At 37.6% G+C, this 24,582-nt stretch overlaps 1 protein-coding gene across 7 annotated transcripts in view; it reads right to left on the reverse strand.

Annotated features, from left to right (window-relative positions):
* CENPE (centromere protein E) overlaps window positions 1-15,676 on the reverse strand; it is an 82,618-nt gene extending 66,942 nt beyond the window's left edge. For 5 of the 7 annotated variants that reach the window (XM_027598512.1, XM_027598509.1, XM_027598510.1 and 2 more), the window contains exons 1-13: window positions 15,548-15,676; window positions 13,985-14,076; window positions 11,382-11,471; window positions 11,148-11,266; window positions 10,344-10,463; window positions 9,858-9,939; window positions 9,634-9,701; window positions 9,496-9,561; window positions 5,854-5,905; window positions 4,007-4,094; window positions 3,530-3,659; window positions 2,163-2,282; window positions 819-977 (exon numbers count right to left, since the gene is read on the reverse strand). In XM_027598512.1, coding sequence (XP_027454313.1) covers window positions 819-977; window positions 2,163-2,282; window positions 3,530-3,659; window positions 4,007-4,094; window positions 5,854-5,905; window positions 9,496-9,561; window positions 9,634-9,701; window positions 9,858-9,939; window positions 10,344-10,463; window positions 11,148-11,266; window positions 11,382-11,471; window positions 13,985-14,076; window positions 15,548-15,603 — 1,242 coding nt within the window. In that variant the 5' untranslated portion in view covers window positions 15,604-15,676. The remainder of the gene's footprint in view (window positions 1-818; window positions 978-2,162; window positions 2,283-3,529; window positions 3,660-4,006; window positions 4,095-5,853; window positions 5,906-9,495; window positions 9,562-9,633; window positions 9,702-9,857; window positions 9,940-10,343; window positions 10,464-11,147; window positions 11,267-11,381; window positions 11,472-13,984; window positions 14,077-15,547) is intronic. The other 2 variants (XM_027598508.1, XM_027598511.1) reach the window with 2 other exon arrangements.
* Window positions 15,677-24,582: the final 8,906 nt, after the last annotated feature.

The raw sequence follows: 24,582 nt of genomic DNA on the forward strand, positions 1-24,582 counted from the left end.
ATTCATCAGTCAGTCAACAAATAGCACTTGGGATATCTTCTTTATACCTACTATGGTGACTTGAACATAATGTCTATTAATAATATTATCTTAAGAGCATATATTTATTGAGGATTTGCCCTTTGGAAAATGTAGTGTTGAGCACATTCTATGCATTATTTCACCTAATTCTCACAACAATCTTATGAGGTGGGAATCAAACTATCTCACAGATAAGGAAACTGCAGCAAAGTGGATTTAAGAAATTACCTAAGGTAAAGAGTTAGGAATTGACAGCACCAGGATTCAAATCCAGGCAGTCAAGCTCCAGAGGCCATCCTTTTAATCATGATACAATCATAGATAAAAAATACCTACTGGACTAAAAAAAAAAAAACCCTAACTCTAGTAAAAACAAAAAGTACACATACTGGAAGTCAGAATTTTGATCACTATGTTGATCTATATTCTAGATCAATTTTCCTAAGATTAATATTTGTTTCTTCAAATAGAAAATATTACCACATACCCTAGGCACTTATGGTTCCCAATCACCTGATCAACTTCATTAGAATTTCTTAAGAAACATATTGTACATAGATTCCTTGTCAGTATTTTAGATTTCTTGAATTAGGATCTCTACATGTGGGATCAGAGATCTGTATTTTTAATGAACCTCTTAGGTTTTACTGATGTATAAGCAAACACACAAAATGTTCTGGGTTTTCTGAATATACTGTATCAAAGGATAAGAAATGCATAACTATATAATAAACATATAGGAGTACCAATCCTAGTCTCTGTATACCAAGTCTGGGTTGTCATCTTTTAAATTTTACCTTTAATTCCTGTTGTGATGTGAGGGAAGAAGAGGTCACCAGCATCCGTGTTAAGTTCTGAATTTTCTCAATCTGTACTTTTTGAAGCAAATCTTTTTCTTCCAAAAGTTGGGCCAACTGGTCTTTTTCCATTGCCTGGGCCCGAGTCTCCAAAGAAACCTATAGAATGTAATATTAAGTTATGTTAATAATAAATGTAGCTATATTTTAAAACCTTGAAAGTAGCTTAAAAGAATAGAATATTAAATTTGTATGTGGGGGCTCTTGGGTGGTCAGTTAAGCGTCCAACTCTTGATTTCAGTTCAGGTCATGATCTCAGGGTCGCGATAATCGAGGCTTTACTGAAATGAAATATACCCTACCTACAAAATACTAACACTATGGCAGTTGCCATAATCAGTAATTTCTCAAACCTATAATGAAGTAAAATACACATTTCTTCCTGTGTATTCTAAATGCTATATGTAAGATTATAGCAAGGCTGTTAAAGCAATTCTAGTAATTGCCTAAAAATATATAAATGATAGGCAGAGAAGTTATAAAAGCAGAGGCTTGAATACCTATGGCAAAAGAACAGATGTTCTCATAAGACTTTCATTTGATATTTTAGGTCATTTTATTTTTTTAAATTTTAGCTCATTTAAAAAAAGATAACCAAAATATAAGATTTTTATAAAATACGAAACTGCAATGATTAAAACAAACAAATTACAATGACAAGTGATTATGCTACCTTATTAGACTTTATCTTAGGGTCAGAAGAATTCAAGATAATGTGAAAATACAAAAAATAAAGTTTTAAGTAACTACATACAGTCTTTCTTTTTAACCTAGTTCCCTATGTATTTGTGACAATTTAGAAAGAATGTCTCTACTTGGCTCATCTGAAAATCTCAAATTTTGCCCTTTGGAAATAAAAAACAAAATCTAGAATAATTTCAAGAAACCAAAGTTTTCAGTTTATAGTAAATTAAACTAAAAAAATTTTTTTTTTTTTTAAGATTTTATTTATTTGAGAGAGAGAGAATGAGAGACAGAGAGCATGAGAGGGAGGAGGGTCAGAGGGAGAAGCAGACTCCCCGCCGAGCAGGGAGCCTGATGCGGGACTCGATCCCAAAACTCCAGGATCATGACCTGAGCTGAAGGCAGTCGCTTAAGCAACTGAGCCACCCAAGCGCCCCTAAACTAAAATTTTTATGAGGTGATTTCTCCTTACTTGAAAGCTGTTTTAAATTTAGGTTACAGACCTCAGGTATTGATGAATTAAGAAACTCTGGGCATTTGGGCAGATCTTAGTTCTCCATCTGACCCTATTCTTTACTGAAATACATGGTTCATACATACCTCCTCTAACTGTTTCTTAAGATCCATTATTTCTTTTCTATATCTTTTCAGGAGAGCTTCATCACTTGATACCTCATTAACATAAGGTGTATTCTTCATATATTTGGCAGTGCTGGCAAACTGGGGAAAAATACAAGAGTGTTAAGTGTTCAATATAAAAAATTAATTTAATTGATAATATTTAGGTTTCTTATAATTTTTTTTAAAGATTTTATTTATTTATTTGAGAGAGAGAGAGAGAATGAGAGATAGAGAGCACGAGATGGGGGTGGGTCAGAGGGAGAAGCAGACTCCCTGCTGAGCAGGGAGCCCGATGTGGGACTCGATCCAGGGACTCCAGGATCATGACCTGAGCTGAACGCAGTCGCTTAACCAACTGAGCCACCCAGGCGCCCGGTTTCTTATAATTTTTATAAAGAAAGATCAATACTCTTCCCCGGTGGCTTAATAATTTTGAACATGGAGAGTATTCTATGTCCTTGTAACTTATCCTGGCTTCTAGTCTTCAGATGAGTGATGGAAATATCTTGAAGATGGATGGATGCCAACAGAGAACCTACAAACACTGGCTTACTAGAATCCCAACCACCCTTCAAAGTCCAGGGCAGCTGCCCCCTCTACTCTGAAGCTTTGCTTCCATTTGAAAGTATCTCTCCTGCCTTTGAACTCTATTCTACTTATCAATAGTTAATTAAACCAGGCAATCACATTGGAAGACAGGTCTTACCTTCCCTCTAAGACTATAAATTGTGAGGTCAGGGACTGTACCTTCTATCTTTGTTTCTCTGACACTACCTTGATCCAGTGCTCAGTAACTATTGAGAACAACATTTCTTAGAGTGTAAGTAGCAGAAGTAACTATAAGTAGGTCCATGAAGGTGACCATTAAATAATACCAAATCCTTGACTGAGACAGCTGTTCTATTGACATTTCTCATTTTTTTTTCTTTTTTTTTTTTTTTAACAGAAAATGTAAGCCTTAGGCTCAGAGCAAAGGCAAACAACAATCAGATAGCAGGAGTTCAAGAGTTACTTTGTTATAAACACACACAGGTATTTGTTGAAAATGATACTAATTTTTCATTCATGGGACTGAGACAAAGTTTCCTTCTACAATAAGTAGAAAAAGTGAGTTTTTTTTTTTTAAGAAAAATAGTATGACAGTGTTGGATGTGGCAAAAATTATGGAGTTGGGATATGAATGATTGAAATTTTGGAAAATAAAGGAATACTATTTAGTAGGCAATACATCAGTTTTATTGCAACAGGTATGTTATGTCATTAAAAAAAAGATACCTAATTTTAGTGGGTAATTTTTTCTGCTTAAAGACGATTTTCCCCCATATTGAAATAAAAATCAAACTCACCTGTAGAGTAGTAAGGGTTTCATCAAAAGACACTGGAGTAATTGTGCAGATAATACGTGTCTTTGCATTTCCTCCCAAGGAATTCTGGAGAATTCGTGTTAATTTACTATCTCGATAATTTATGAAACCACTTAGTGAGAAAGGGGTTTAAGGAAAAAAATAGTAAGAATTTTTATACAACAACAGTGGTTGGTTTTTAATGCAGAACCTTAAATTAGCTACAGTTTAAAAATTAATTCTTTACAGGTTACCTGAGGCAGATCAAAACTACTAACTATATCATATTTAAGATAAAAAGTAAATTTAGTAGGTCACAGTCATATGTCTAAGAAGCTAGGCATGCTCACAGAATCACAAAAGCTTTTTAATACAGGGAAGAAATCAGTACATTATTTGAGTGTTACTGAAGTATTACAATTTTCAACCTCACGCAAAATATAAGCATCAATAAGTAAATGGACAATGGAATAAACTTACCCAACTTGTCCATCACTAAGTTTCTTGATCACTTGTCCCAAAATAAATAAACTTCTATTTATATTACAGCCTTCCTTGAGTCGCACACCTGCATTTATTAGGCAAATATGAAAATGAAAGTTGACCTCTGTACTAGATGATGAACTTATTTATCAGTAAGTTATAAAAGAAATTAGAAATTAAAGGGTCAGATGGTAAAGTCTGTGCTTTGGATTGGATCTGAGCCCATTTTCAATGCCACTAGTAAAAGGAGCTCTCTCCCTATTTCTCTGACCTATTAAGTAAACTAGAAATGTTATCACCTGAGAGGAAGAGCAAAAAGAAACAGATGGCTAAGGAAAAATAAAATCAAAGGGAAGAAAAGTTCATTTCCTAAAAGAGCCTGTCTAACTCCTCAATTCAAATCTGTTTTTTTCCAAACCTCCAAATATAGGCAACTATAGACTTAACAACCAAATTCATTCCTGTAGACTCACAACCAACAAAGTTCTAATTTTTAAGCTAATATGCTCATATGGCTCATATATCACACACACACACACAAAAGTACACTGAAAAGCTCTCTCCTACTCTTATGCTCCATTCGAACAGTTCCTATCCTCCTACCAGGAAACCACTTTTACTAGTCGACTCTTGTAGAGATTTTTACGAATACAAGTTCACATACATTTATTTCTTCCTTTTCCTTTTTACACAAATAGTAGCACATTATATATGCTAATCTGTACTTTGCTTCTTTTTTTACTTGGCAATATATCCTATCAGTAAACACTGGTGTTTTTCATTCTTTTTTATAGCATAAAATTCCACTGTATGGATGTATCAGAATTTATTCACTCAGCACCCTACTGAGGGACATGTAGGTTTTCAATCCCCCACATATACAAAAAGTACTACAAATAGTTTTGGACAGCTGTTATTTCACAGGTGCATGATTCAGCTGCTGCTGTAATATTGCTGCTTAACATGCCAGCTTAAAACACCAGCATGTATTTCTTGTCCACAGGTTGCAGGATGCACCAGTTTGGTGGATATAGGTCATGCGCAGATGAGTGTCTCTGTGTCAGGCTGTAGGAAATTGACATAGAAAGGTCTGACATCTTCATGATTTCAAAACTTCCTGTCTAAGTATGCTTTTCCATTTGTTTAAGTATTTGATTATGTCCTTTAGGTCTGTTTTAAAGTTTTCTTTATTTTGGTCTTGGGTAATTTTTGTTGAGTATCTACCTAGGTATTAGATCTCTTAAGTCATTATTGTAAATGGATGGACTCTTTTTGTACACTAAATATTCGAACTGGTTGTTGTTTGTATTATGAGTTAATGTCTGTATATTAATTTTGTACTCCACCACCTTTCTGAATTTCCTTACTAATTATGAAAATCTGGTTTTCATGGGGCTCTCATAAGCTTTGCAGCTATGCAATCCTATCAACTGCACAGTTTAGCTTTTGATGCTATAGTAGCCTAATTTGCCAGATATAGGAGCTGCTTTTAAATGAACTTAAAAAAAATTTTTTTTTGAAATTTTGAGAGAGAGAGAGAGAGAACACGAGAGGGGTGAAGGGAGGGAGAGAGAAAATCTCAAGCAGGCTCCATGCCCAGCGGGAGCCTAACACAAGGCTTGATCTCACAACCATGAGATCATGACCTAAACCAAAATCTAAAGTTGGACACCCAACCGACTGAGCCACCCAGGCACCCCCATATGCTGCTTTTTATGTTAAGGACTTTCATCACAAAATTACTATCTTTATTAGTTTCTAAAGTGCAAGGTAGCACTTTTTTTTTTTATTCTGTAAAAGAACAAGATGACATTGAGACCAATACATTTATGAGTTTCCATTACCTTCAGCGCCTGTTTGAGCAGCTCTTTCACTGCCTGCAAGGTCAACCAAATTCTGTAAGGTAGATGAAAATAAACCTTTAGGAAGGGTAACTTGAACTAAAAAAACCCAACTACTGAAAGAACAATTTTTAACACACAATCTATTTGCATACCCCATTTGGATGCTTGTCTTTCATTCCACTGTTTAGGCTTTCCCCTTTCTGAGTCAGATTGATCTATATACCTTGTTCCTTCTTTATAATATATCCTCCATAATGCTGTCAGAATAGCCTCTCCATTTCCTACACAAAGTTCAAAACCTTACTGGTGAATATGATTCTTTACAATCTGGCACTTATGTTGCTCCAGCTGTAAATCGACCCATTACTCAGAATTCTAGCTGACCTACTCGCTATGCCCTAAATGCCTCACGTATTTTTATGCTTCCAAGAGCTACCTTTTGCCATTCCCTTTGTTTAATCAGTCCTAATGTTCTAGTCTGCCCCTATTCCTTATTCAGGACCAAAGATGATTGTTACCTTCCTACTAAAACTTTGCCACCTTTATCCTTCCTCTCCCACACTTGAATGAACTGCTCTTTCAGTCATGTACCCAGCGGTCTTTAAAGATATGACTTATTCTTTAGCACTTCCTGTGCTGAGTTAGTCATTTGTGTCTGTGACTACACCGTAGCATCTTTAAAAGCATGGGCCTCCTCATTTCACAAATATTACTGACAAAAAAGTGACTGCCCGTCATGCTCCAGGCAGTGTGTTAGGTGCTAGGGATATGACAGTGAACCAGACAAATAAGTTCTCTGCTCTCACAGAGCTTTTATTCCATATGGGGCAGGCTGGGGAGAGGAGGACATTCATGAGAAATGAGGAAAAGACACATAAGAAACACATCATGGTAAGTGTAATATAGATAATTTAAGGAGAGTGCCAGAAGAGGAAAGAAGAAGGTACAGAGCAGGTTCTTTGGACCAGGCGGTAGGAAAGCCCTCCCGTTAAGCTAGGATCGGGAATGACAGAGAAGAGGGGGCCAGCCATGCAAAGATCAAGGGAACCATACTCTAGATAGAAAGAATAGCCTGTACACTCAATCACAAAGCAGAAATGAGCTTGGTGTATTCAAAAAATAGAAAGGGCAGCATGGCAGGGTTGGTGAAGTAGAGATGGGACAATATAGGGTAAGAGAAGTAGATAGGGGTCAGACTGTGCAGGGCACTGTAAGGAAGAGTAAGAACTCTGGATTTTCTAAATGCGATGGGAAAGGGTTTAAGCAAGAGAGTGACAGTCATATCTTGATTTAACTTTCTGGCTCCTGGACTGGAGAGGGGCAAGAGTGGTAGCAGGGAGTCCAGTCAGGAGGCTCCTACAGGAATCTGACTGAGAGGTGATGGTGGCCTGGGCTAGGGAGGTAGCCGTGGAGACAGTAAGTGGGGGAGGGATGTTTTCTTTAGTCTTTTAATCTCAGAGCCGTACTATGCTCAGAACATGATGAAGCCTCAGCAAATATTCTTAATGCATTAAAACAAAGTCAGAGATTTAAATTCTGTCTCTCTGTAGACACCTTCAGGGATGGGCAGTACTTATGTACTCCTGCTTTAATTATGTCCTATCTAGACACTACTTTCCCTAAAATACTCAAAGTCTAATCTTTCTTGTATGGTATCTTTATTACGAAGACCTAGATACATAATAAAGGGGCAAAATGGTGAGGAAGGCAGCATGAATTAAGGAATAAAGATGGAACAAGTATCAGTGTTCAAAGACACCAAGAGGCCCAATTTATGTATAAGAGAGGAGCTCACGTGGAGTAGAAGGAAGTGAAGTTAGGTTGGTTAAAATTGGAGACACAACACGAGCTGTACTTAGTAACAATAGAAAAATTAGAAATCTGCAAACAGACTGCAGAAAGGAAGACCAGAGTCTTGGGGCCAGGTCTAGGAGAATGATACAGTAATTCAAGAGATGAGAACCTAAATGAGTGTGACACCCATGGGAATGTTGAATAGGAAATATTAATGACTGGACAAAAGGGGAAGGCAGAAAAAGATGAGGCAGAATTGACATGGGTCTGACCTAAGTGACCAGGATAACGCTGGTACTACTGGAAAGAAGGAATATTCACTATGATAGGAAGAAATTAATTTTGTTTTAGACACACTGAAGTTTGAAATAACAGCGCGACACACAATTATAATCATCTTTACAAAGACATGAATTAGAACTCAGAGACTCTAGATAAAATAAATGTCTGATTGTCATCAATACAGAAATGATAACAGAATGCCTGGGGGCAAACACAGGAAGTAAGAAAGGCCACAACACTCCTATGTTTTTGATAGGAAGGTAGGAAAAAGAAGCCACAAAGGGTATAGAGAAGGAGCAGAACTGAAAGAAGCTAGATATTATGAACCAGAAAGATCAAAACACACTTAAAAAAATAAATAAATAAAGGCCACTTCCAAAGAGCCAGAAAATGACTTTTTTGGGGAACACTTCTTTCCAAGAAGATACTTAGAGTAAGTGGGAAGGTGAAGGGTTGAACCAGATGGTATCTATAGTCCCTAGATGATAGAGCATCAAAGAATATGGAAAAAGTCACCAAATGGATCACTGAATATGTCAAGAGTATTAAAAATAAATTAAGAGAAACGTTAAAATTGTAGTGAAATATCACAGACTGGGTTTAGAAAGCAAAACAGAAGTTAGGTTTTGTGTTTTTGTTGTTGCTAAATCAAAGACCAGTATACTAAAATAAATTTTACGCTGGTACAGTGAAATAACTGAGGTGAACTGAATTAGATATTTAATTAAGACTCTGATTTTTCAAATCTGAAAGTGAAAAAACATATTATAGATTTATTATTTTTTCCCTGAAGTTTTCAAATCAAATAGAATAATCTTCAGTCATATCCTAGATGAAGCTAAAAAACTTAGACCATGAAGACAGAGAATATTGGCAAGGAACAGGAAAGAAGTACAGAAAAAGAGAGAGAAATGATACAGTACAGCAAGAAGGAAATGGGAGGTTTTTTTTATGTGGAGAAAGGAAAGTTTGCATAATGTATATATTCACTGTTTAACAAACAGGTATTGAACATAAACTATGCATAATGTGTTGAGGCTATAAAGATGAATAAGATTATCACTCTTCCCTTCAAGGGATTTATAGTCTAAAACACTACGTGTATAATATAAAACATTTTCTTATTATATTTAAGAATATACTTGAATAATGTGATTTACTATTTAACAGTCCGAGCTAGTTTTTGTTGATCTCCTGGTCTCAATTCTATTGGTTGAGACAAAACAACAACAACAACAAACCGAACAGTCCCCACCCCCATTCCAAGAACACTCTAACTCTTAAATGCATATGGAAAGCCTTCCCCCAAGAACTCTGGTTAGGAAAAGTCCTTCAATCTAAATTTTAGGAGAGGCAACCATAACATAACAGGAAGAAAGACCCTCTGAATTCTTCCTATGTTTTAGCTAGTAATCTCATGTCCACAAATGAGACTAAACTACCAATTTATACATGTTTTTGCCTGTTTAGTTCAGTTAACAGTTCTTATGAAACCAAACATCCAGCAGCCAAATTAAATTATGCTTTGGCCCATATGGTACAGTACCATGGTCCATCAATACTCACCAAATGGGACACTTTGACAGATCCTTCACAATTGGAAGGTTCTCCTTTCTCTCTACTTTCCAAAATCTAGACAGAAAAGAAAACTTGTAAAAAATTAGTGCATTTTTAATTGGAAAGGCCAAACAGAGAGTTACCTACCATCCTAAAAATAGTATGAGAGCGACTGCTTCTTTGATTCATTTTTGTAATTCCATAATGTCTATTCTCTGTAAAAAGTAAGTCATATTTCAGCTGTATACATTAAAATCCAAAGAAAAACATTAACTTTTATTTTTAAGAGTGAAAAGTGTGATTTGAAGCCAAATACATTTAACTGAATAGTTTTTACAAGTGTTTTGGGGAAATACAGTATAAAGTCTTACTTTCTCCTTTGGTGATCCATTTCAAAGCCATTTCTGATGTATAAACAACTTCTTCTGTGAGATCAGCCACATACACATTCCTCTGAAACAAGTTTAATTATAAGAGTAGAGAAGAAGTCATTAAAAAGTGTGAATCTCAAAAGAAGGTGTCAACTATTACAGAACTCATTTGTGGAAGTTATAAGTGGAAAATGTATGAAAATAACAAGCAAACCTATAATATGTACAATTTATTTCCTATACCAAAGCACAGCAAATTCTAACCTGATACTTCCATCTTGCTTTTTTTTAAGGCACTTATACCAAAATATTATAGCTGTCAATGTTTAAAAACTATACATATTGCTCATATGCTGTCTTTATAAACACTTAAGAAAAAATAAACCATACAAACAGGAGAAATATAGAAATTAAAGGGAAATGTTCAAGAATAATAACCCCAATAAGCAAGTCTATTTTTAGAGCTACTTCAACTCTGTTACTCACACTGAAGTCTTCCCGAATTACTAAAGGCTTCATTTTTTGAGTGTCACAGAGTAAGTCTGTAATGGTTTCATTATATATCTCCATGTAAGACACACGTAAGAGAAACTCCCTGTCAGGAAACTGGAAGAAAAAAAAAAGTGTAAAAACATCAGAGATCATCCATTTGTGAAAACCTAATATTGAATACCTATGTGCTAATATTAAATATTAAAATATTCTAGAAATTATCTTTGCAAAGCAAACAAGAAACAAAACCTCATATGGTTTTATATTGATGATAAACACAAAAATATAAAAATATGTTTCAGGAATAATGAAAAGTATAGTATCAAATAATTAGGAGAACACCCAGTCCAACTCTCTAAACTCAAAATAAAACCCTACCAACGAATGTTCAAATAAGGACATTAAAAATCATTAAAATGAAAAAATAATGAAAAAATAAACCTAAAACCAACTCTTAGGTTGTTTATTCTGGCCTCTTCTCTACCTCTACTTTTCTCTGCTCCTTAATAATCACTTGTAGGTAAACAAAGGCAAGGAGGAGCTAAGCATTCCTGAAAGATTTTCCTGTTCCTTAACACTCACTTTTTGGTGTGATTAGTTGTTTCAGGATTCAAGGGGAAGACTGAAAGAACTTTAAGCTCTACAAAGTAAGTTTGTGGGGGAAAAAGTGAATCTATGTTATGCCTTCTTTACCCATGGCTAATGAAGATATAACTATAAACCTACTTCCTTTCATCATTACAAGAGACTATTACTACTTTTACCTGTATATACCAGAAATTTAGCTAAGGTATTTACCTTTTTAATTTTCTGGAAAATGTCATGAATTGCCCTGGGTATTACTCCCAAATAATCCTCTGAACCCATCATGGTGTACGTTTTTCCTGAAGCAGTCTGACCATAGGCAAATATGGTACCTGTAAAAACAAAACACACACACATGCAAAGATTAAAAATGAATCTATAGGGTGTAAAACTATCAACACTTGAAAAGAGAACCAATACTAAAATATCTCTACAGTGAATACAAACCATTGTAGCCTTGTATGGCAGAATCTATGATTGGTACTGCTATTTCTTCATACACATTTTTAGTAGTTTCATTACTGTGAAAGACACGATCTAAAAAAAAAAAACCACACACATACACACAGAGGTTAAATCAAACAAATCAACTTTGTTTTCTTTCTTAGTAGTTGTCCAAAGAAATAAAATTGTCAGGATATGGTAAGATAAAATATTTAGGACACAATATTCTTTTCAACTTATTGGTCCTTTGAAAAGATACTTCTCTATAAGGTGAGATGTGTTGGTCCTCACAAAGAAAAAATACAAGTCAGACTTCTCAACTATCCTATGTGCTTTTAAGAGGCAGTAGGGCATAGCGGCTGAATTCAGGCGTATAGAATCAGACCGTCTGCAAATCTGGTTCTACCACTTATAAGCTGTGTGACTTTGGGCAAGGAGATTGACGTCTCTGTGCCTCAATTACCTAATCTGTAAAATGGATATGTATTCTCTTCCTCATAGAATTATTATGAACATATGGTTAATACTTAGGAAATGTGAACTATTACTATGCTCTGAGAAATTTTAAAGTTTATAACATATTTGACAAGAAGGCCTAGCTCAAACTAAACTAAGAAATGGACACATATGGAAGAGGAGACCTGAACAAAGCTGAAAGGTTACAGGAAATGACTAGCTGGCTGGCTGCTAAAGGAGGCTGGGTTTACAGTAGCATTTGTGCTGATGAGTTCACTAGTCTAGGATGTGGTTCTCTGCTTTTGTTAGCATAATTAGCACATTAAAAATGGACTACTCTTTCAATGGTGGCCTCATAGTAAAAATCTCATAAGAAATGGATTTGTAAATCAGGAAGGAAATGGATCCACCTGCAACAAGAAATTCAGTGGTCAGACTGTTTGCATTCTGACCATACAACTGCCCTGTTGGCAGAACTAAATGGAAACAAAAGTGCCATCTGAAAGCTGCTTAGGGGTTATGATTTCAGAGCAAGGAGAGATGGTAGGATGATCCAAATCTTCATGCCATTTGCTTTAGATGGGTGGATAAATCTAAATCTTCTATGGGCATACATAGCTACTGAGAACCTACAGATCATGTGTCTGAATGTCTCTGTATCCCTCACTCTTGGTTTTATAATCTCTGGGATATACTGTTTTACCTTTTTAAAAATTATGTTAATGCTCTAAAACAGTCCTTTACCAGAAATTGTTTTCTCTTTTACAGATCTTTGCTCCAAAACCTTTTATGATGGCTTTCTAGTTTAATACTAGTTCAACAACCTAGCCATTCTTACTCCTCAAGTTGTTGAGAGGACCTCACTGTTTTTCTGAGGTGCCTAAGTGGCAGCATGCTAGTGTGGCTGGATTTGGAGCTTGACTCTTCCATTTGCTGGCTGTGTGACTCCAGGCCTATTTCAGTTCCTCACTGAAATAGAAAGGTACCTACAGTATAAGCTTGTTAGGAGGATTAATGAGTTAATCTGTATGACATGCTTAGAACAATGTCTGGCACATTGTCAGCAGTACATCCATATTAAATCAACACACAAATCAGCCTAGTCAACCTTTAGGGTCTGCATGTCCTGTGTCCTAATTAGCTCTCACTCATCCTGCAGGTCCCAGTGTCACTGGTATCCTTTTAGACACATAGACCAGTTAGATCCGCTATAAACTCTCATAAAGCATATGTCAACACAAGTGTGATTACTCATTTAAAGCCTCTCTCACCATATAAGTTTCACAAAAGCTGGGGTAGGTCTCTGCTCTATTCCAGCACACAAAGAAGGAATATCTTTACTATATATTCTTTAAAGAATTTTCTTAAAAGATGAACCATGAGAGACTATGGACTCTGAGAAACAAACTGAGGGTTCTAGAGGGGAAGGGGGTGGGGGGATGGGTTAGCCTGGTGATGGGTATTAAAGAGGGCACGTATTGCATGGAGCACTGGGTGTTATACGCACACAATGAATCATGGAACACTACATCAAAAACTAATGATGTAATGTATGGTGATTAACATACCATAATAAAATAAAAAAAATAATGGTGGAAAATATATACGAAATTGAAAGAAAGATCTTAAAGATGACTTGACATGAAGCAACATATTTTAGGCTTATGGGGTTTGGGCCACAAATAAACTAATGAATAAGAGGAAGAAGTATTAGTTTCAACCATATGGCACTATGATTATAACTTCATTTTATTTATTATTTTTTTAAAAAGATTTTATTTATTTATCTGAGAGAGAGACAGACAGCACAAGCAGGGTGAGGGGCACCCTGCTGAGGGAAAAGAAGACTCCCTGCTGAGCAGGGAGCCCGAAGTAGGGCTTGATCCCAGAACTCCGGGATCATGACTTGAGCTGAAGGCAGATGCTTAACTGACTGAGCCACCCAGGCTCTCCTATAACTTCATTTTAAATATCAATTTATTATCTTACTTACCATACATGATGGATGAACAATTTTTTAAAGTTTCCACTGAAGCAGTTTATAGGTTTAGTCTGATCTTTAATGACAAATCCAGTATTATTGATAAGACTTTTATACTCCTAATAGGAAAAGGATAACAGATTAATTTTTGATGCTATTATAAACCTACCAAAATTGAAGGATTTACTGCCATCAACTTGATAGATAGCATTATTGTCAGTTTTCCAGTAAACTTGGGTATCTCCTCCAAGAGCTTCTTCTCTGAAAGAATAAAAACACTGCATTTTAGTATAACTGGCCATGGAAGTCATGTTATATGACAGATAAAAGATTCCATCTTCTGAAGAATATTTTAAAAGACAATATCGACTTATACTATGTATTAGAAATTTGGAAAATCTGCCTTTAAGGGGTCAACACTTTTAAGTGGGGGGTCAGTGATCTCCTGCCTTCTCATGGGAATTTCCTTGTAAAGTTCTTCATTTCCACCCACCTACCCAGTACTGGTTGCTGAAAAGATACATTCAAAATGCAACTCTGATCATGTTCCTCTTGCTCAAAACTTTAAAAAACCATCTGAAATTCTTAATATGGCACACTAGACTTGGATCATGTTTATTTCTCTTCAACGTTATCTTGCTCTAAATTCTGATATATATCTAACTCCATACAGCTACCTGAAGTTCTCTTTCAAAATAAGAAATGCAGCCCCTCTGTGTCTGGAATACCTTGACTTACCTTCCCATTAAGTAATTTAACTATTTTTTCATTCTGACACCAGCCCTGTCCCTGGTGTCATCTCAGAGGGCTTAATGACTCCTCTAGCAAACACTCTGCACCTATCATAACACTTGTTACCATGTATTGTAATGGTTTATATAACTGTTTTCTAATGCATTAGATAATGAGCCCTTTAAATGTAGGAAATTCCTCATTTTGATATTGTCATTTATTAAACACCTTGTGATATTTAACAGTTATTTCTCAAACACAAAATATATTAGTATTCTGGAGTGAGGGCCAGAGACTAGAGAAGCAAAGACTTCATTTCTTCCCCTTTCTGCTTTTTCTCTACAGCATTTATTACTCCCCTAACATTATGTCAACTTAACATTCTATATTTTTTACTTTATTTCCTGTCTGCTCTCCTAGAATGTGAATCCGACAGAGGCAACGATGGTAGTGTCTGTTTAGTAGTGGACACTGTACTAAAAAAAAAAAAAAAATCAGGATTAATAAATATCAGCCATTCAACGTTCTGGATGTTGAATTCAGTCATTGACTGAATGAAGTCTTGAGTGCCTAGGAATACAATGCAATAAGACAGACTAGTCCTTGCTCTCAAGGAATATATAGTGAAGAGGGAGAGGCAGTTAAGTGCAAAATGACCAACTGTGATGAGTGCCTGTAAGAATTATCCGATACGACTTCCTTTAAGGAATGGGGTGGGGTGGGGTGGGGAGGCTCAGATGGAGAAAGGCAGTGCAGGGCCGGCGTCAAGGTCTTTAACGTTTGCCAGCCTGAGTTATACGTTTAAGAGACTCCTACAGATGGAAAGTATCTTCTAGATCTTCCGATCCTTCTCCGTCACTTACAGAGAGGGACGCAAAACCTATCTGTAAGGGGCGGAGATACCAAGCAGCGGAACCGGGAAGGAGCAGCCGGGACTCTCCGGCTCAGGCCCGCACCGGAGGCCCGCAGCGGGGTCCTGGTCTCGGTCTGGCCTACCTACCTGTTGTTGAGCGGCCGGACCCGCACGCAGACCGCGACAGCCCCTTCCTCTGCCATCCTGCCAGGCTAGACCCCAGAGAACTGGCGCAGACGCTCTACCTTCTCGGCCTCAGAGAGCACGGGCCGCCCCGCCTTTAAGTTTAAAATTTCCCAAACGCTGCGTCTGATTGAGCCGCGGCCTCATGACGTCATGGATTGTTCCACTGAGCCCAGCGCGGGGGGGGGGAGGGCGCGAGGCCGGAGGCGCGTCCACGGATAAAGGGGGGGGGTTAAAGGATGTGGAGGAGAGCCGGGTAGGGAGTCACAGAGAGGGGTTGCGGGAAGCAGGCGTAGAGCGGCTATTTTGGCTAGAGCAGGGACAACTATTATCCGCGAAAAGCGACTGCAATGCAGGAAGCAGTTACAAACTCCGTCCTCCACCTCACCCTAAAAGAGTTTGCAATCTGTAGGAAAAATAAGGCAGAGAATTGTTGTTTTCACCAGCAAGAGTTGAAACCTTTAAAGAATCCACTAAGTTTTTTTTTTAATTAAAAACATCTCTAACGGTAAGAATTTAAAGTCACTGAACTGCTCCGAAACTTAAGAATCTTGTTGTGCTCCTTAGAAACTGAGTTTTATGTTTTCCTTTTTCTTTCAACTCCTGTTTCCATTGGCTGTGAGTTCCTAAGAGGTTGTTTTAGAAAAAGAATTATTGAGGACTGGAAAAACTCTGAGTAGTGAGGTGAACTTTTATTAGCAAAAGTGGGAAAATAATTCTTTCCCAGAAATAGTGCTGGTTTCTTTTTTAAAAATATGTATCATGGTAAAGTGTTAACATTTTCTTTAGGAATGATTTCATTCCCTTTCTTAGTTGATTTGAGGAGCTTCAGGAATTATTCCTTTTCCTTCACCAAAAATCTGCAGTTACTAATAACTTTATTATTTAGAGGAGTAGAAAATTCTGGTGATTTAATAAAACTATTTTAGAAGGTAATTTGGCAATATCAGTAAAAAACTGAAGGCACATGTGCCTTTTATTCAGGCAATTCTGCTTTTAAGATTTTATTTATACATATTTGAAGGACTGTGCAAGGATATATGTATATGGTTTGCAACATTGTTTACAATAGCAAATGGCTGAAAACATGTTAAATGCTGATAAATAATAAATATGAGACTAGTTAAATAGATGGCATTTTATCAATACAATGAAATGTTATGTAGCCAGTACAAAGAATAATATAGCTCTTAATGTGAACTTTAGAAAGCCATTCAAAGTGTTTCATTAACTGAAAGAAACCCAAGGTGTGGAATTATGTGCCCAATATGATCCTGTTTGATATTTCAAAGGATATTTATATGTCTGGATATGCATACATAATTTCTGGAAAGATACACAGACTATACCTGATTTCCTTGGAGTGGAAAGACTGAGTTAGATTAATAGATTTACCTTCCATTGTATAATATTTTATAATTATTAGTATTTTAACCATGCAATAGTTTTGTTCAACTTGAAGAAACTAGTTAATAGAAAAAAACAGTAAATAACAATGAGTTTGATCATTCAAGATTTGCTTAACCAGCTGTGAGCTAGTATAGACTACTCCTTTTTTTGTGGCTACACTGAGATGATACTTGGCTGTGCCAGATAAGACAGTGTTAAGAAAAGTATATTTTTAACTGATTTCTTAAAAATGGTAGTAAAATATTGCACATATTTAGTGGAAGGGAAGGAGCCTGTAAAGAGGAAGAAGGGACGTACAGTTAATGAGAGAAAGCCTCTGACAACAGAAAGGGGATTGGTTCAAGGGCACAGAGGATTTGCCTTTCATAGTTGTGCTTGTGATTATGGCCATGCTAGTCTTTGTTGTCATCATTGTAGCAGCTAACATTTATTGAGATTTACTGTGTGCCAACTGCTCTGTTGTATGCTCTACCTGCATTTTTTTCATTTAATTTTATAAAATACGATCATTAGCAAATACTCATGAGCACCTACTGTGTGCCAGATATAGCTATTACTCTCTTATTGGAGATGGATAATGCCCAAATAAATATACAGTGGTAATGAATATTGAGAAGAAAAGTTAACAGCAGGTCAGAGGAGAGAGAACGAGAAAGTGGGGGTGGGCTGGGGGTGCTAGTTTCTCATGAAACACATTTGTGGGAAGAAGTGGACAGTAACATGTAAGTAAACTAACTTTTGATAAGAGGAGGTACCCCTTTAGATGGGATGCTCAAGAAAGGCCTGAGGAGGGGACTCCTCAGGTGAGACCTATATGACAAGAATTAGCCAAACTTGGGAGGGTAGGGTACCTCTTTTACTTGTCCCAGACAGAGGATCCCAGTCAGAGAACCCAAGGTTTGTATGAGTTTGTCTTGTACATGTCTGAGGCATGAAAATAAGACCCCTGTGGCTGAAACATTTTAGGCAATGGAGAAAGATAGGTGAGAGCCGGGTCCTGTGCAGCCTTGTGGGCTGTGATAAAATGTTTGGCTGTTATTCCAATGGTGAGGGAAAGTGGATGGAAGGTTTTAAGCAGGGGAGTAGAAAGGGATTCACTAATTTATTGAAACAAGATTTTCTTTTCTACTTCACTATGAAAATAGAAGCAGCTAGCAGAAACTTTACACTGATTCCTACCAACCTGGTTACCCACCTACTTGTCTGTGCCCATTTAACTCATCTCCCAGATTGTAAGTAGGTGAACAACTGTCTGTCCTCCACTCTGAAAATTTCTCCATGTTTGCATTAGATCCTGCCCCTTCCTGCTTAACTTCTCTCTGTCTGATGTCCTCATTTCCCCTTCTCTAATAGACTGGTCTTTAGCAAACATATGCCTTAATTTCTTCCATCTTGGATATCTAATAGATATTGCAAACTTAAAATGTCTAATACCAAATTCGTGATCTTCTCCTCAAAACCTAGTGGATCTGCAGTTTTCCACTTCTCAGTTGATGGCAAGTCCACCCTTCCAGTTACCCAGACCACAACTACCTCTTTTCTCTCAGATTTGGTGTGCCTGAAAATTCTGTTGGGGCTACCTTGAGAATATTCTAGAATATGACCATTTATCACAACTTCTGCTACCTATCAGGTCCAAAATACCTTATCTCTCACCGAACTCATCTCTATGTGTCTACCTTTGCCCACCCCCACTACCAGTTTATTCACAACACAGCAATTTTAGTGAACCTTTAAAGATATGTTAGGTCATATTAATTCTCTCTTAAGACCCCCAGTGCCACCCACAACCCTGATTTTTCTCAAATAAGACCCTAGTCTCAGCTGTTTCCCTGCCATGATATTGTCCCTTGTTAACCATCTGGCCTTACCCTCTACTACTCTCTTTCTTTGCTGTCTCCACTACAGCCACAATGGTCTCTTGACAGTTTCTTAAATACTGGACAGGCACCCTCTAAAGGCCTTTGCAGTGGCTGTTCTCTGCCTGGTAGGCTCTTACCATAGATATCCATGTTTTCCTTCTTCCATTTAATCTAGTATCTGCTCAGAGGTCACCTTCTCAGAACTCTCTCTCTCTCTATAAAATAGCAACTCTCTTGTCTGCAACTTCTTTCTTTACTCTTCTTTTAAAAGATGACTTATAACTTCCAGAAATGTATGTATGTATCAATTTATGTACATATTATTTGTCTCCTCCCACTAGAGTGTCAGCTCTATGAAGTTAGCAACTTCGTTTTTGTTTATCCCTTACCCCCTGCACCTAGAAAGAGATTTAGTGTCTCTTTCTAGTAAGACAAAATTGCTTATTCAGGAGGGGGAGGAGCAAGATGTGGGAGGAGTAGGAGACCTGGATTTCGTCTGGTACCAGGAATTCAGCTGGATAGGGATCAAACCATTCTGAACACCTACGAACTCAACAGGAGATTGAAGAAAAGAATAGCAGCAACTCTCTGAACAGAAAAGCGACCACTTTCTGGAAGGTAGGACGTGTGGAGAAGTGAATCCGAGGCGATATTCGGGAAGATAGATCGCGGGAGAGGGGGCCTTCATCGGCCACTTCTGGCAAGTGATAGAGCAGCAGAGCACAAAATCGGAACTTTTAGAAGTCGCCTCCACTGAGGGATGTCACTCCAGTGGCTAAGCGGGGGGTGGAAACCTCGCTGGGACAGTGTGGTCTCAGGGCCCTCGGGGTCACAGAAAGACTTGGGGTGCCTGAGTGTGGCAGAGCTCCTAGGTATCAGAGCCGGGAAGCCGGCTGCAGAGACGGAGCCGAGGAGTGGGCTCTCAGCTCGGGGTTGCCATAAACCGTGATCTGTGGCCCAGTTGGGCCACTGCTCCTCCAGCAGGGACCCAACAAGCGGCAGATCTGGGGAGACTCCCCTTCCTCCCTGGGGAGGAGTGGCGCGGGAGCACACCACAGGGATCTGCTAGGTTTGGAGACTCCACACGGGGTCAGGTGCCAGAGATAGAAATGCTGGGTCACAGGCCGGGTGAGCACGGAGTGCGGCTGGAGACTGGGGAGATGGGAGTGATTGACTGCTTTTCTCTGGGGGTGCACTGAGGAGTGGGGCCCCAAGTTCTCGGCTCCTCCGGGGCGGAGATTGGGAGGCCACCATTTTCACTCTCGTCCTCCAAAGCTGTACCGAAAGCTTGCAGGGAACAAAAGCTCCTGAGAGCAAACCCGAGCAGATTGCTTAGCCCAGACCGACAAGGGCGGGGCAATTCTGCCTCCGGCAGAGACTTTTGGGAACCACGGCAATAGGTCCCTCCCCAAGAAGATCAGCAAGAACCACCAGTCAAGACCAAGTTTACCGATCAATGAGAACGGCAGAACTCCAGCGCTAGGGGAATACTGCACATAGAATTCATGGCTTTTTTCCCATGATTCTTTAGTCTTTCAAAGTTAATTTTTTTTAACTTTCTTTTTCTTTTCTTTTTTCTTTTTTTGAATATTTCTTTTTCCCTTTTCCAACCAACATCTTAATCCCTTTTTTAAAAAATCTTTTTTTATTTTTTATTTTTAGAGTCATATTCTATCCCTTCATAGTAGTTAACCTTATTTGTTATATATATATATATATATATAATATATATATATATATATAAGTTCTCTCTTTAAAATTTTGGGATACGGTTTCTTCTATAAGACCAAAATATACCCTAAATCTCTAGTATATGGCTTTGTTCTAGTCTCCTCCCTGATCACATTCTCTCCCCCCCTTTTTTTTTAAATTTCTCTTCCTTCTTTTTTCAGTCAACTTCTTATCTTACCAATTTCTTTTATAAAATCTTTTATAATTTTCATGTTTACAGTCATATTCCATCCCTTCATCATATTTACCCTCATTTTTGTACATGTATAAGCTTTTCTTTCTTTAAAATTTTGGGAGGCACTTTCTTCTAACAGACCAAAATACACCCAAAATCTAGTGTGTGGCACTGATCTATGCACCAGCCTGATCATATTTGATCATATTGTTTTGTTGTTGTTGTTGTTTGTTTATCTTTTTTTTTCTTTCCCTTTCTTTTCCTCAGGTTTCAGGTTTCTTCTGATTTGTTTAGTGTATATTTTTCTGTGGTTGTTGTTACCCTGTTAGCATTTTGTTCTCTCATTCATCTATTCTCCTCTGGACAAAAAAACAAGATGGAAAAAATCACCTCAACAAAAAGAACAAGAGGCAGTACTGACTGCCAGGGACCTAATCAATAAGGACATTAGTAAGATGTCGGAACTAGAGTTCAGAATGACGATTTTAGAGATACTAGCTGGGCTTGAAAAAAGCATGGAAGATATTAGAGAAACCCTTTCTGGGGAAATAAAAGAACTAAAATCTAACCAAGTCAAAATAAAAAAAGCTATTAAGGAGGGCAATCAGCAATGCAGGCTCTAACTGCTAGGATAAAGAAGGCAGAAGAGAGATTTAGTGATAGACCAAATGATGGAGAATAAAGAAGCTGAGAAAAAGAGAGATAAGCAACTACTGGATCACGAGGGCAGAATTTGAGAGATAAGTAATACCATAAGACAAAACAATATTAAGATAATTGGGATCCCAGAAGAAGAAAGAGAGAGAGGGGCAGAAAGTATATTGGAGCAAATTATAGCAGAGAACTTCCTAATTTGGGGAAGGAAACAGGCATCAAAATCCAGGAGGCACAGAGAACCCCTCTCAAAATCAATAAAAATAGGTCAACACCCTGACATCTAATAGTAAAACTTACGAGTCTCAGACACAAAGAGAAACTCCTGAAAGCAGCATGGGATAAGAGATCTGTAACCTAATATGGTAGAAACATTAGATTGGCAACAGACCTATCCACAGAGACCTGGCAGGCCAGAAAGGACTGGCATGATATCCTCAGAGCACTAAATGAGAAAAATATGCAGCCAAGAATACTATATCCAGCTAGGCTGTCATTAAAAATAGAAGGAGAGATAAGAAGCTTCCAGGACAAACAAAAAACTAAAGGAATTTGCAAACATGAAACCATTCCTATAAGAAATATTGAAAGGGGTCCTCTAAGCAAAGAGAGGGCCTAAAAGTAACATAGACCAGAAAGGAACACAGGCAATATACAGTAACAGTCACCTTACAGGCAATACAATGGCACTAAATTCATATCTTTCAGTAGTTACCCTGAATGTAAACGGGCTAAATGCCCCAATCAAAAGACACAGGCTATCAGATTGGATTAAAAAACAAGACCCATCGATATGCTGTCAGCAAGGGACTCATTTTAGACCCAAAGACACCCCCATATTGAAAGTGAGGGGGTGAAAAACCATTTACCATGTTAATGGACACCAAAAGAAAGCTGGGGTGGCAATCCTTATATCAGACAAATTAGATTTTAAACCAAAGACTAAAAAGAGATGAGGAAGGACACATATCCTACTTAGAGGGTCTATCCAACAAGAAGATCTAACAATTGTAAATATCTATGCCCCCAACATGGGAGCAGCCAATTAATAATGAAAGCAAAGAAACACATTGACAACAATACAGTAATAGTACTGAAATGGGCATATCATCTAAGCAAAAGATCAACAAGGAAATAAAGACTTTAAATGACACACTGGACCAAATGGACTTCACAGATAGATTCAGAACATTCCATCCCAGAGCAAAAGAATACACATTCTTCTCTAGTGCCCATGGAACATTCTCCAGAATAGATCACATCCTAGGTCACAAATCAGGTCTCAACCAGTAACAAAAGATTGGGATCATTCCCTGCATATTTTCAGACCACAGTGCTTTGAATCTAGAACTCAATCACAAGAGGAAAGTTGGAAAGAACTCAAATACATGGAGGCTAAAAAGCATCTTACTAAAGAATGAATGGGTCAACCAGGAAATTAAAGAAGAATTAAAAAATTCATGGAAACAAAATGAAAATGAAAACACAACTGTTCAAAATCTTTGGGATGCAGCAAAGGCAGTCCTAAGAGGAACGTGTATAGCAATACAAGCCTTTCTCAAGAAACAAGAAAGGTCTCAAATACACAACCTAACCCTACACCTAAAGGAGCTGGAGAAAGAACAGCAAATAGCACCTAAACCCAGCAGGAGAAGAGAAATAATAAATATCAGAGAGGAAATCAATGAAATAGAAACCAAAAGAACAGTAGAACAGATCAACGAAACTAGGAGCTGGTTTTTTGAAAGAATTAACAAGATTGATAAACCCCTGGCCAGACTTAGCAGTGACCCAAATAAACAAAACCATGAATGAAAGAGGAGAGATCACAACCAACACCAAAGAAATACAAACAATTATAAGATCATATTATGAGCAACTCTATGCCAGCAAATTAGATAACCTGGAAGAAATGGATGCATTCCTAGAGATGTATCAACTACCAAAACTGAACCAGGAAGAAATAGAAAACCTGAACAGACCCATAACCACTAAGGAAATTGAAGCAGTAATAAAAAATCTCCCAATGAACAAAAGCCCAGGACCAGATGTCTTCCCAGGGGAATTCTACCAAACATTTAAAGAAGAATAAATACCTATTCTTCTGAAACTGTTCCAAAAAATAGAAATGGAAGGAAAACTTCCAAACTCGTTTTATGAGGCCACCATTACCTTGATCCCCAAACCAAAGACCCCATCAAAAAGGAGAATTACAAACCAATACCCTTGATGAACATGGATGCAAAAATTCTCACCAAAATACTAGCCAATAGGATCCAATAGTACATTAAAAGGATTACTCACCAAGACCAAGTGGGGTTTATCCCTGTGCTGCAAGGTTGGTTCAACATCCACAAATCAATCAATACGATACAATACATTAATAAAAGAAAGAATAAGAACCATACGATCCTCTCAATAGATGCAGAAAAGCATTTGACAAAGTACAGCATCCTTTCTTGATCAAAGCTTTTCAGAGTATAGGGATAGAGGGTACATACCTCAATCGCATAAAAACCATCTATGAAAAACCCACAGCAAATATCATTCTCAATGGGGAGAAACTGAGAGCTTTCCCTCTAAGGTCAGGAACATGGCAGGGATGTCCACTGTCACCACTGCTATTCAACATAGTATTAGAAGTCCTAGCCACAGCAGTCAGACAACAAAAGGAAATCAAAGGCATCCGAATCGGCAAAGAAGAAGTCAAACTCTCACTCTTTGCAGATGATTTGATACTTTATGTGGAAAACCCAAAAGACTCCACCCTAAAGCTGCTAGAACTCATACAGGAATTCAATAAAGTGGCAGGATATAAAATCAATGCACAGAAATCAGTGGCATTTCTATACACCAACAACAAGACAGAAGAAAGAGAAATTAAGAAGTTGAGCCCATTCACAATTGTACCCAAAACCATAAGATACCTAGGAATAAATCTAACCAAAGAGTCAAATAATCTGTATTCAGAAAACTATAAAATACTCATGAAAGAAAATGAGGAAGACACAAAGAAATGGAAAAACGTTCCGTGCTCATGGATTAGAAGAACAAATATTGTGAAGATGTCAATGCTACCTAGAGTGATCTACACATTCAGTGCAATCCCTGTCAAAATACCATCCACTTTTGTCAAGGAAATGGAACAAATAAACCTAAAATTTGTA

Source organism: Zalophus californianus, chromosome 2 (assembly GCF_009762305.2).
Source record: "Zalophus californianus isolate mZalCal1 chromosome 2, mZalCal1.pri.v2, whole genome shotgun sequence".
Classification (NCBI taxonomy): domain Eukaryota; kingdom Metazoa; phylum Chordata; class Mammalia; order Carnivora; family Otariidae; genus Zalophus; species Zalophus californianus.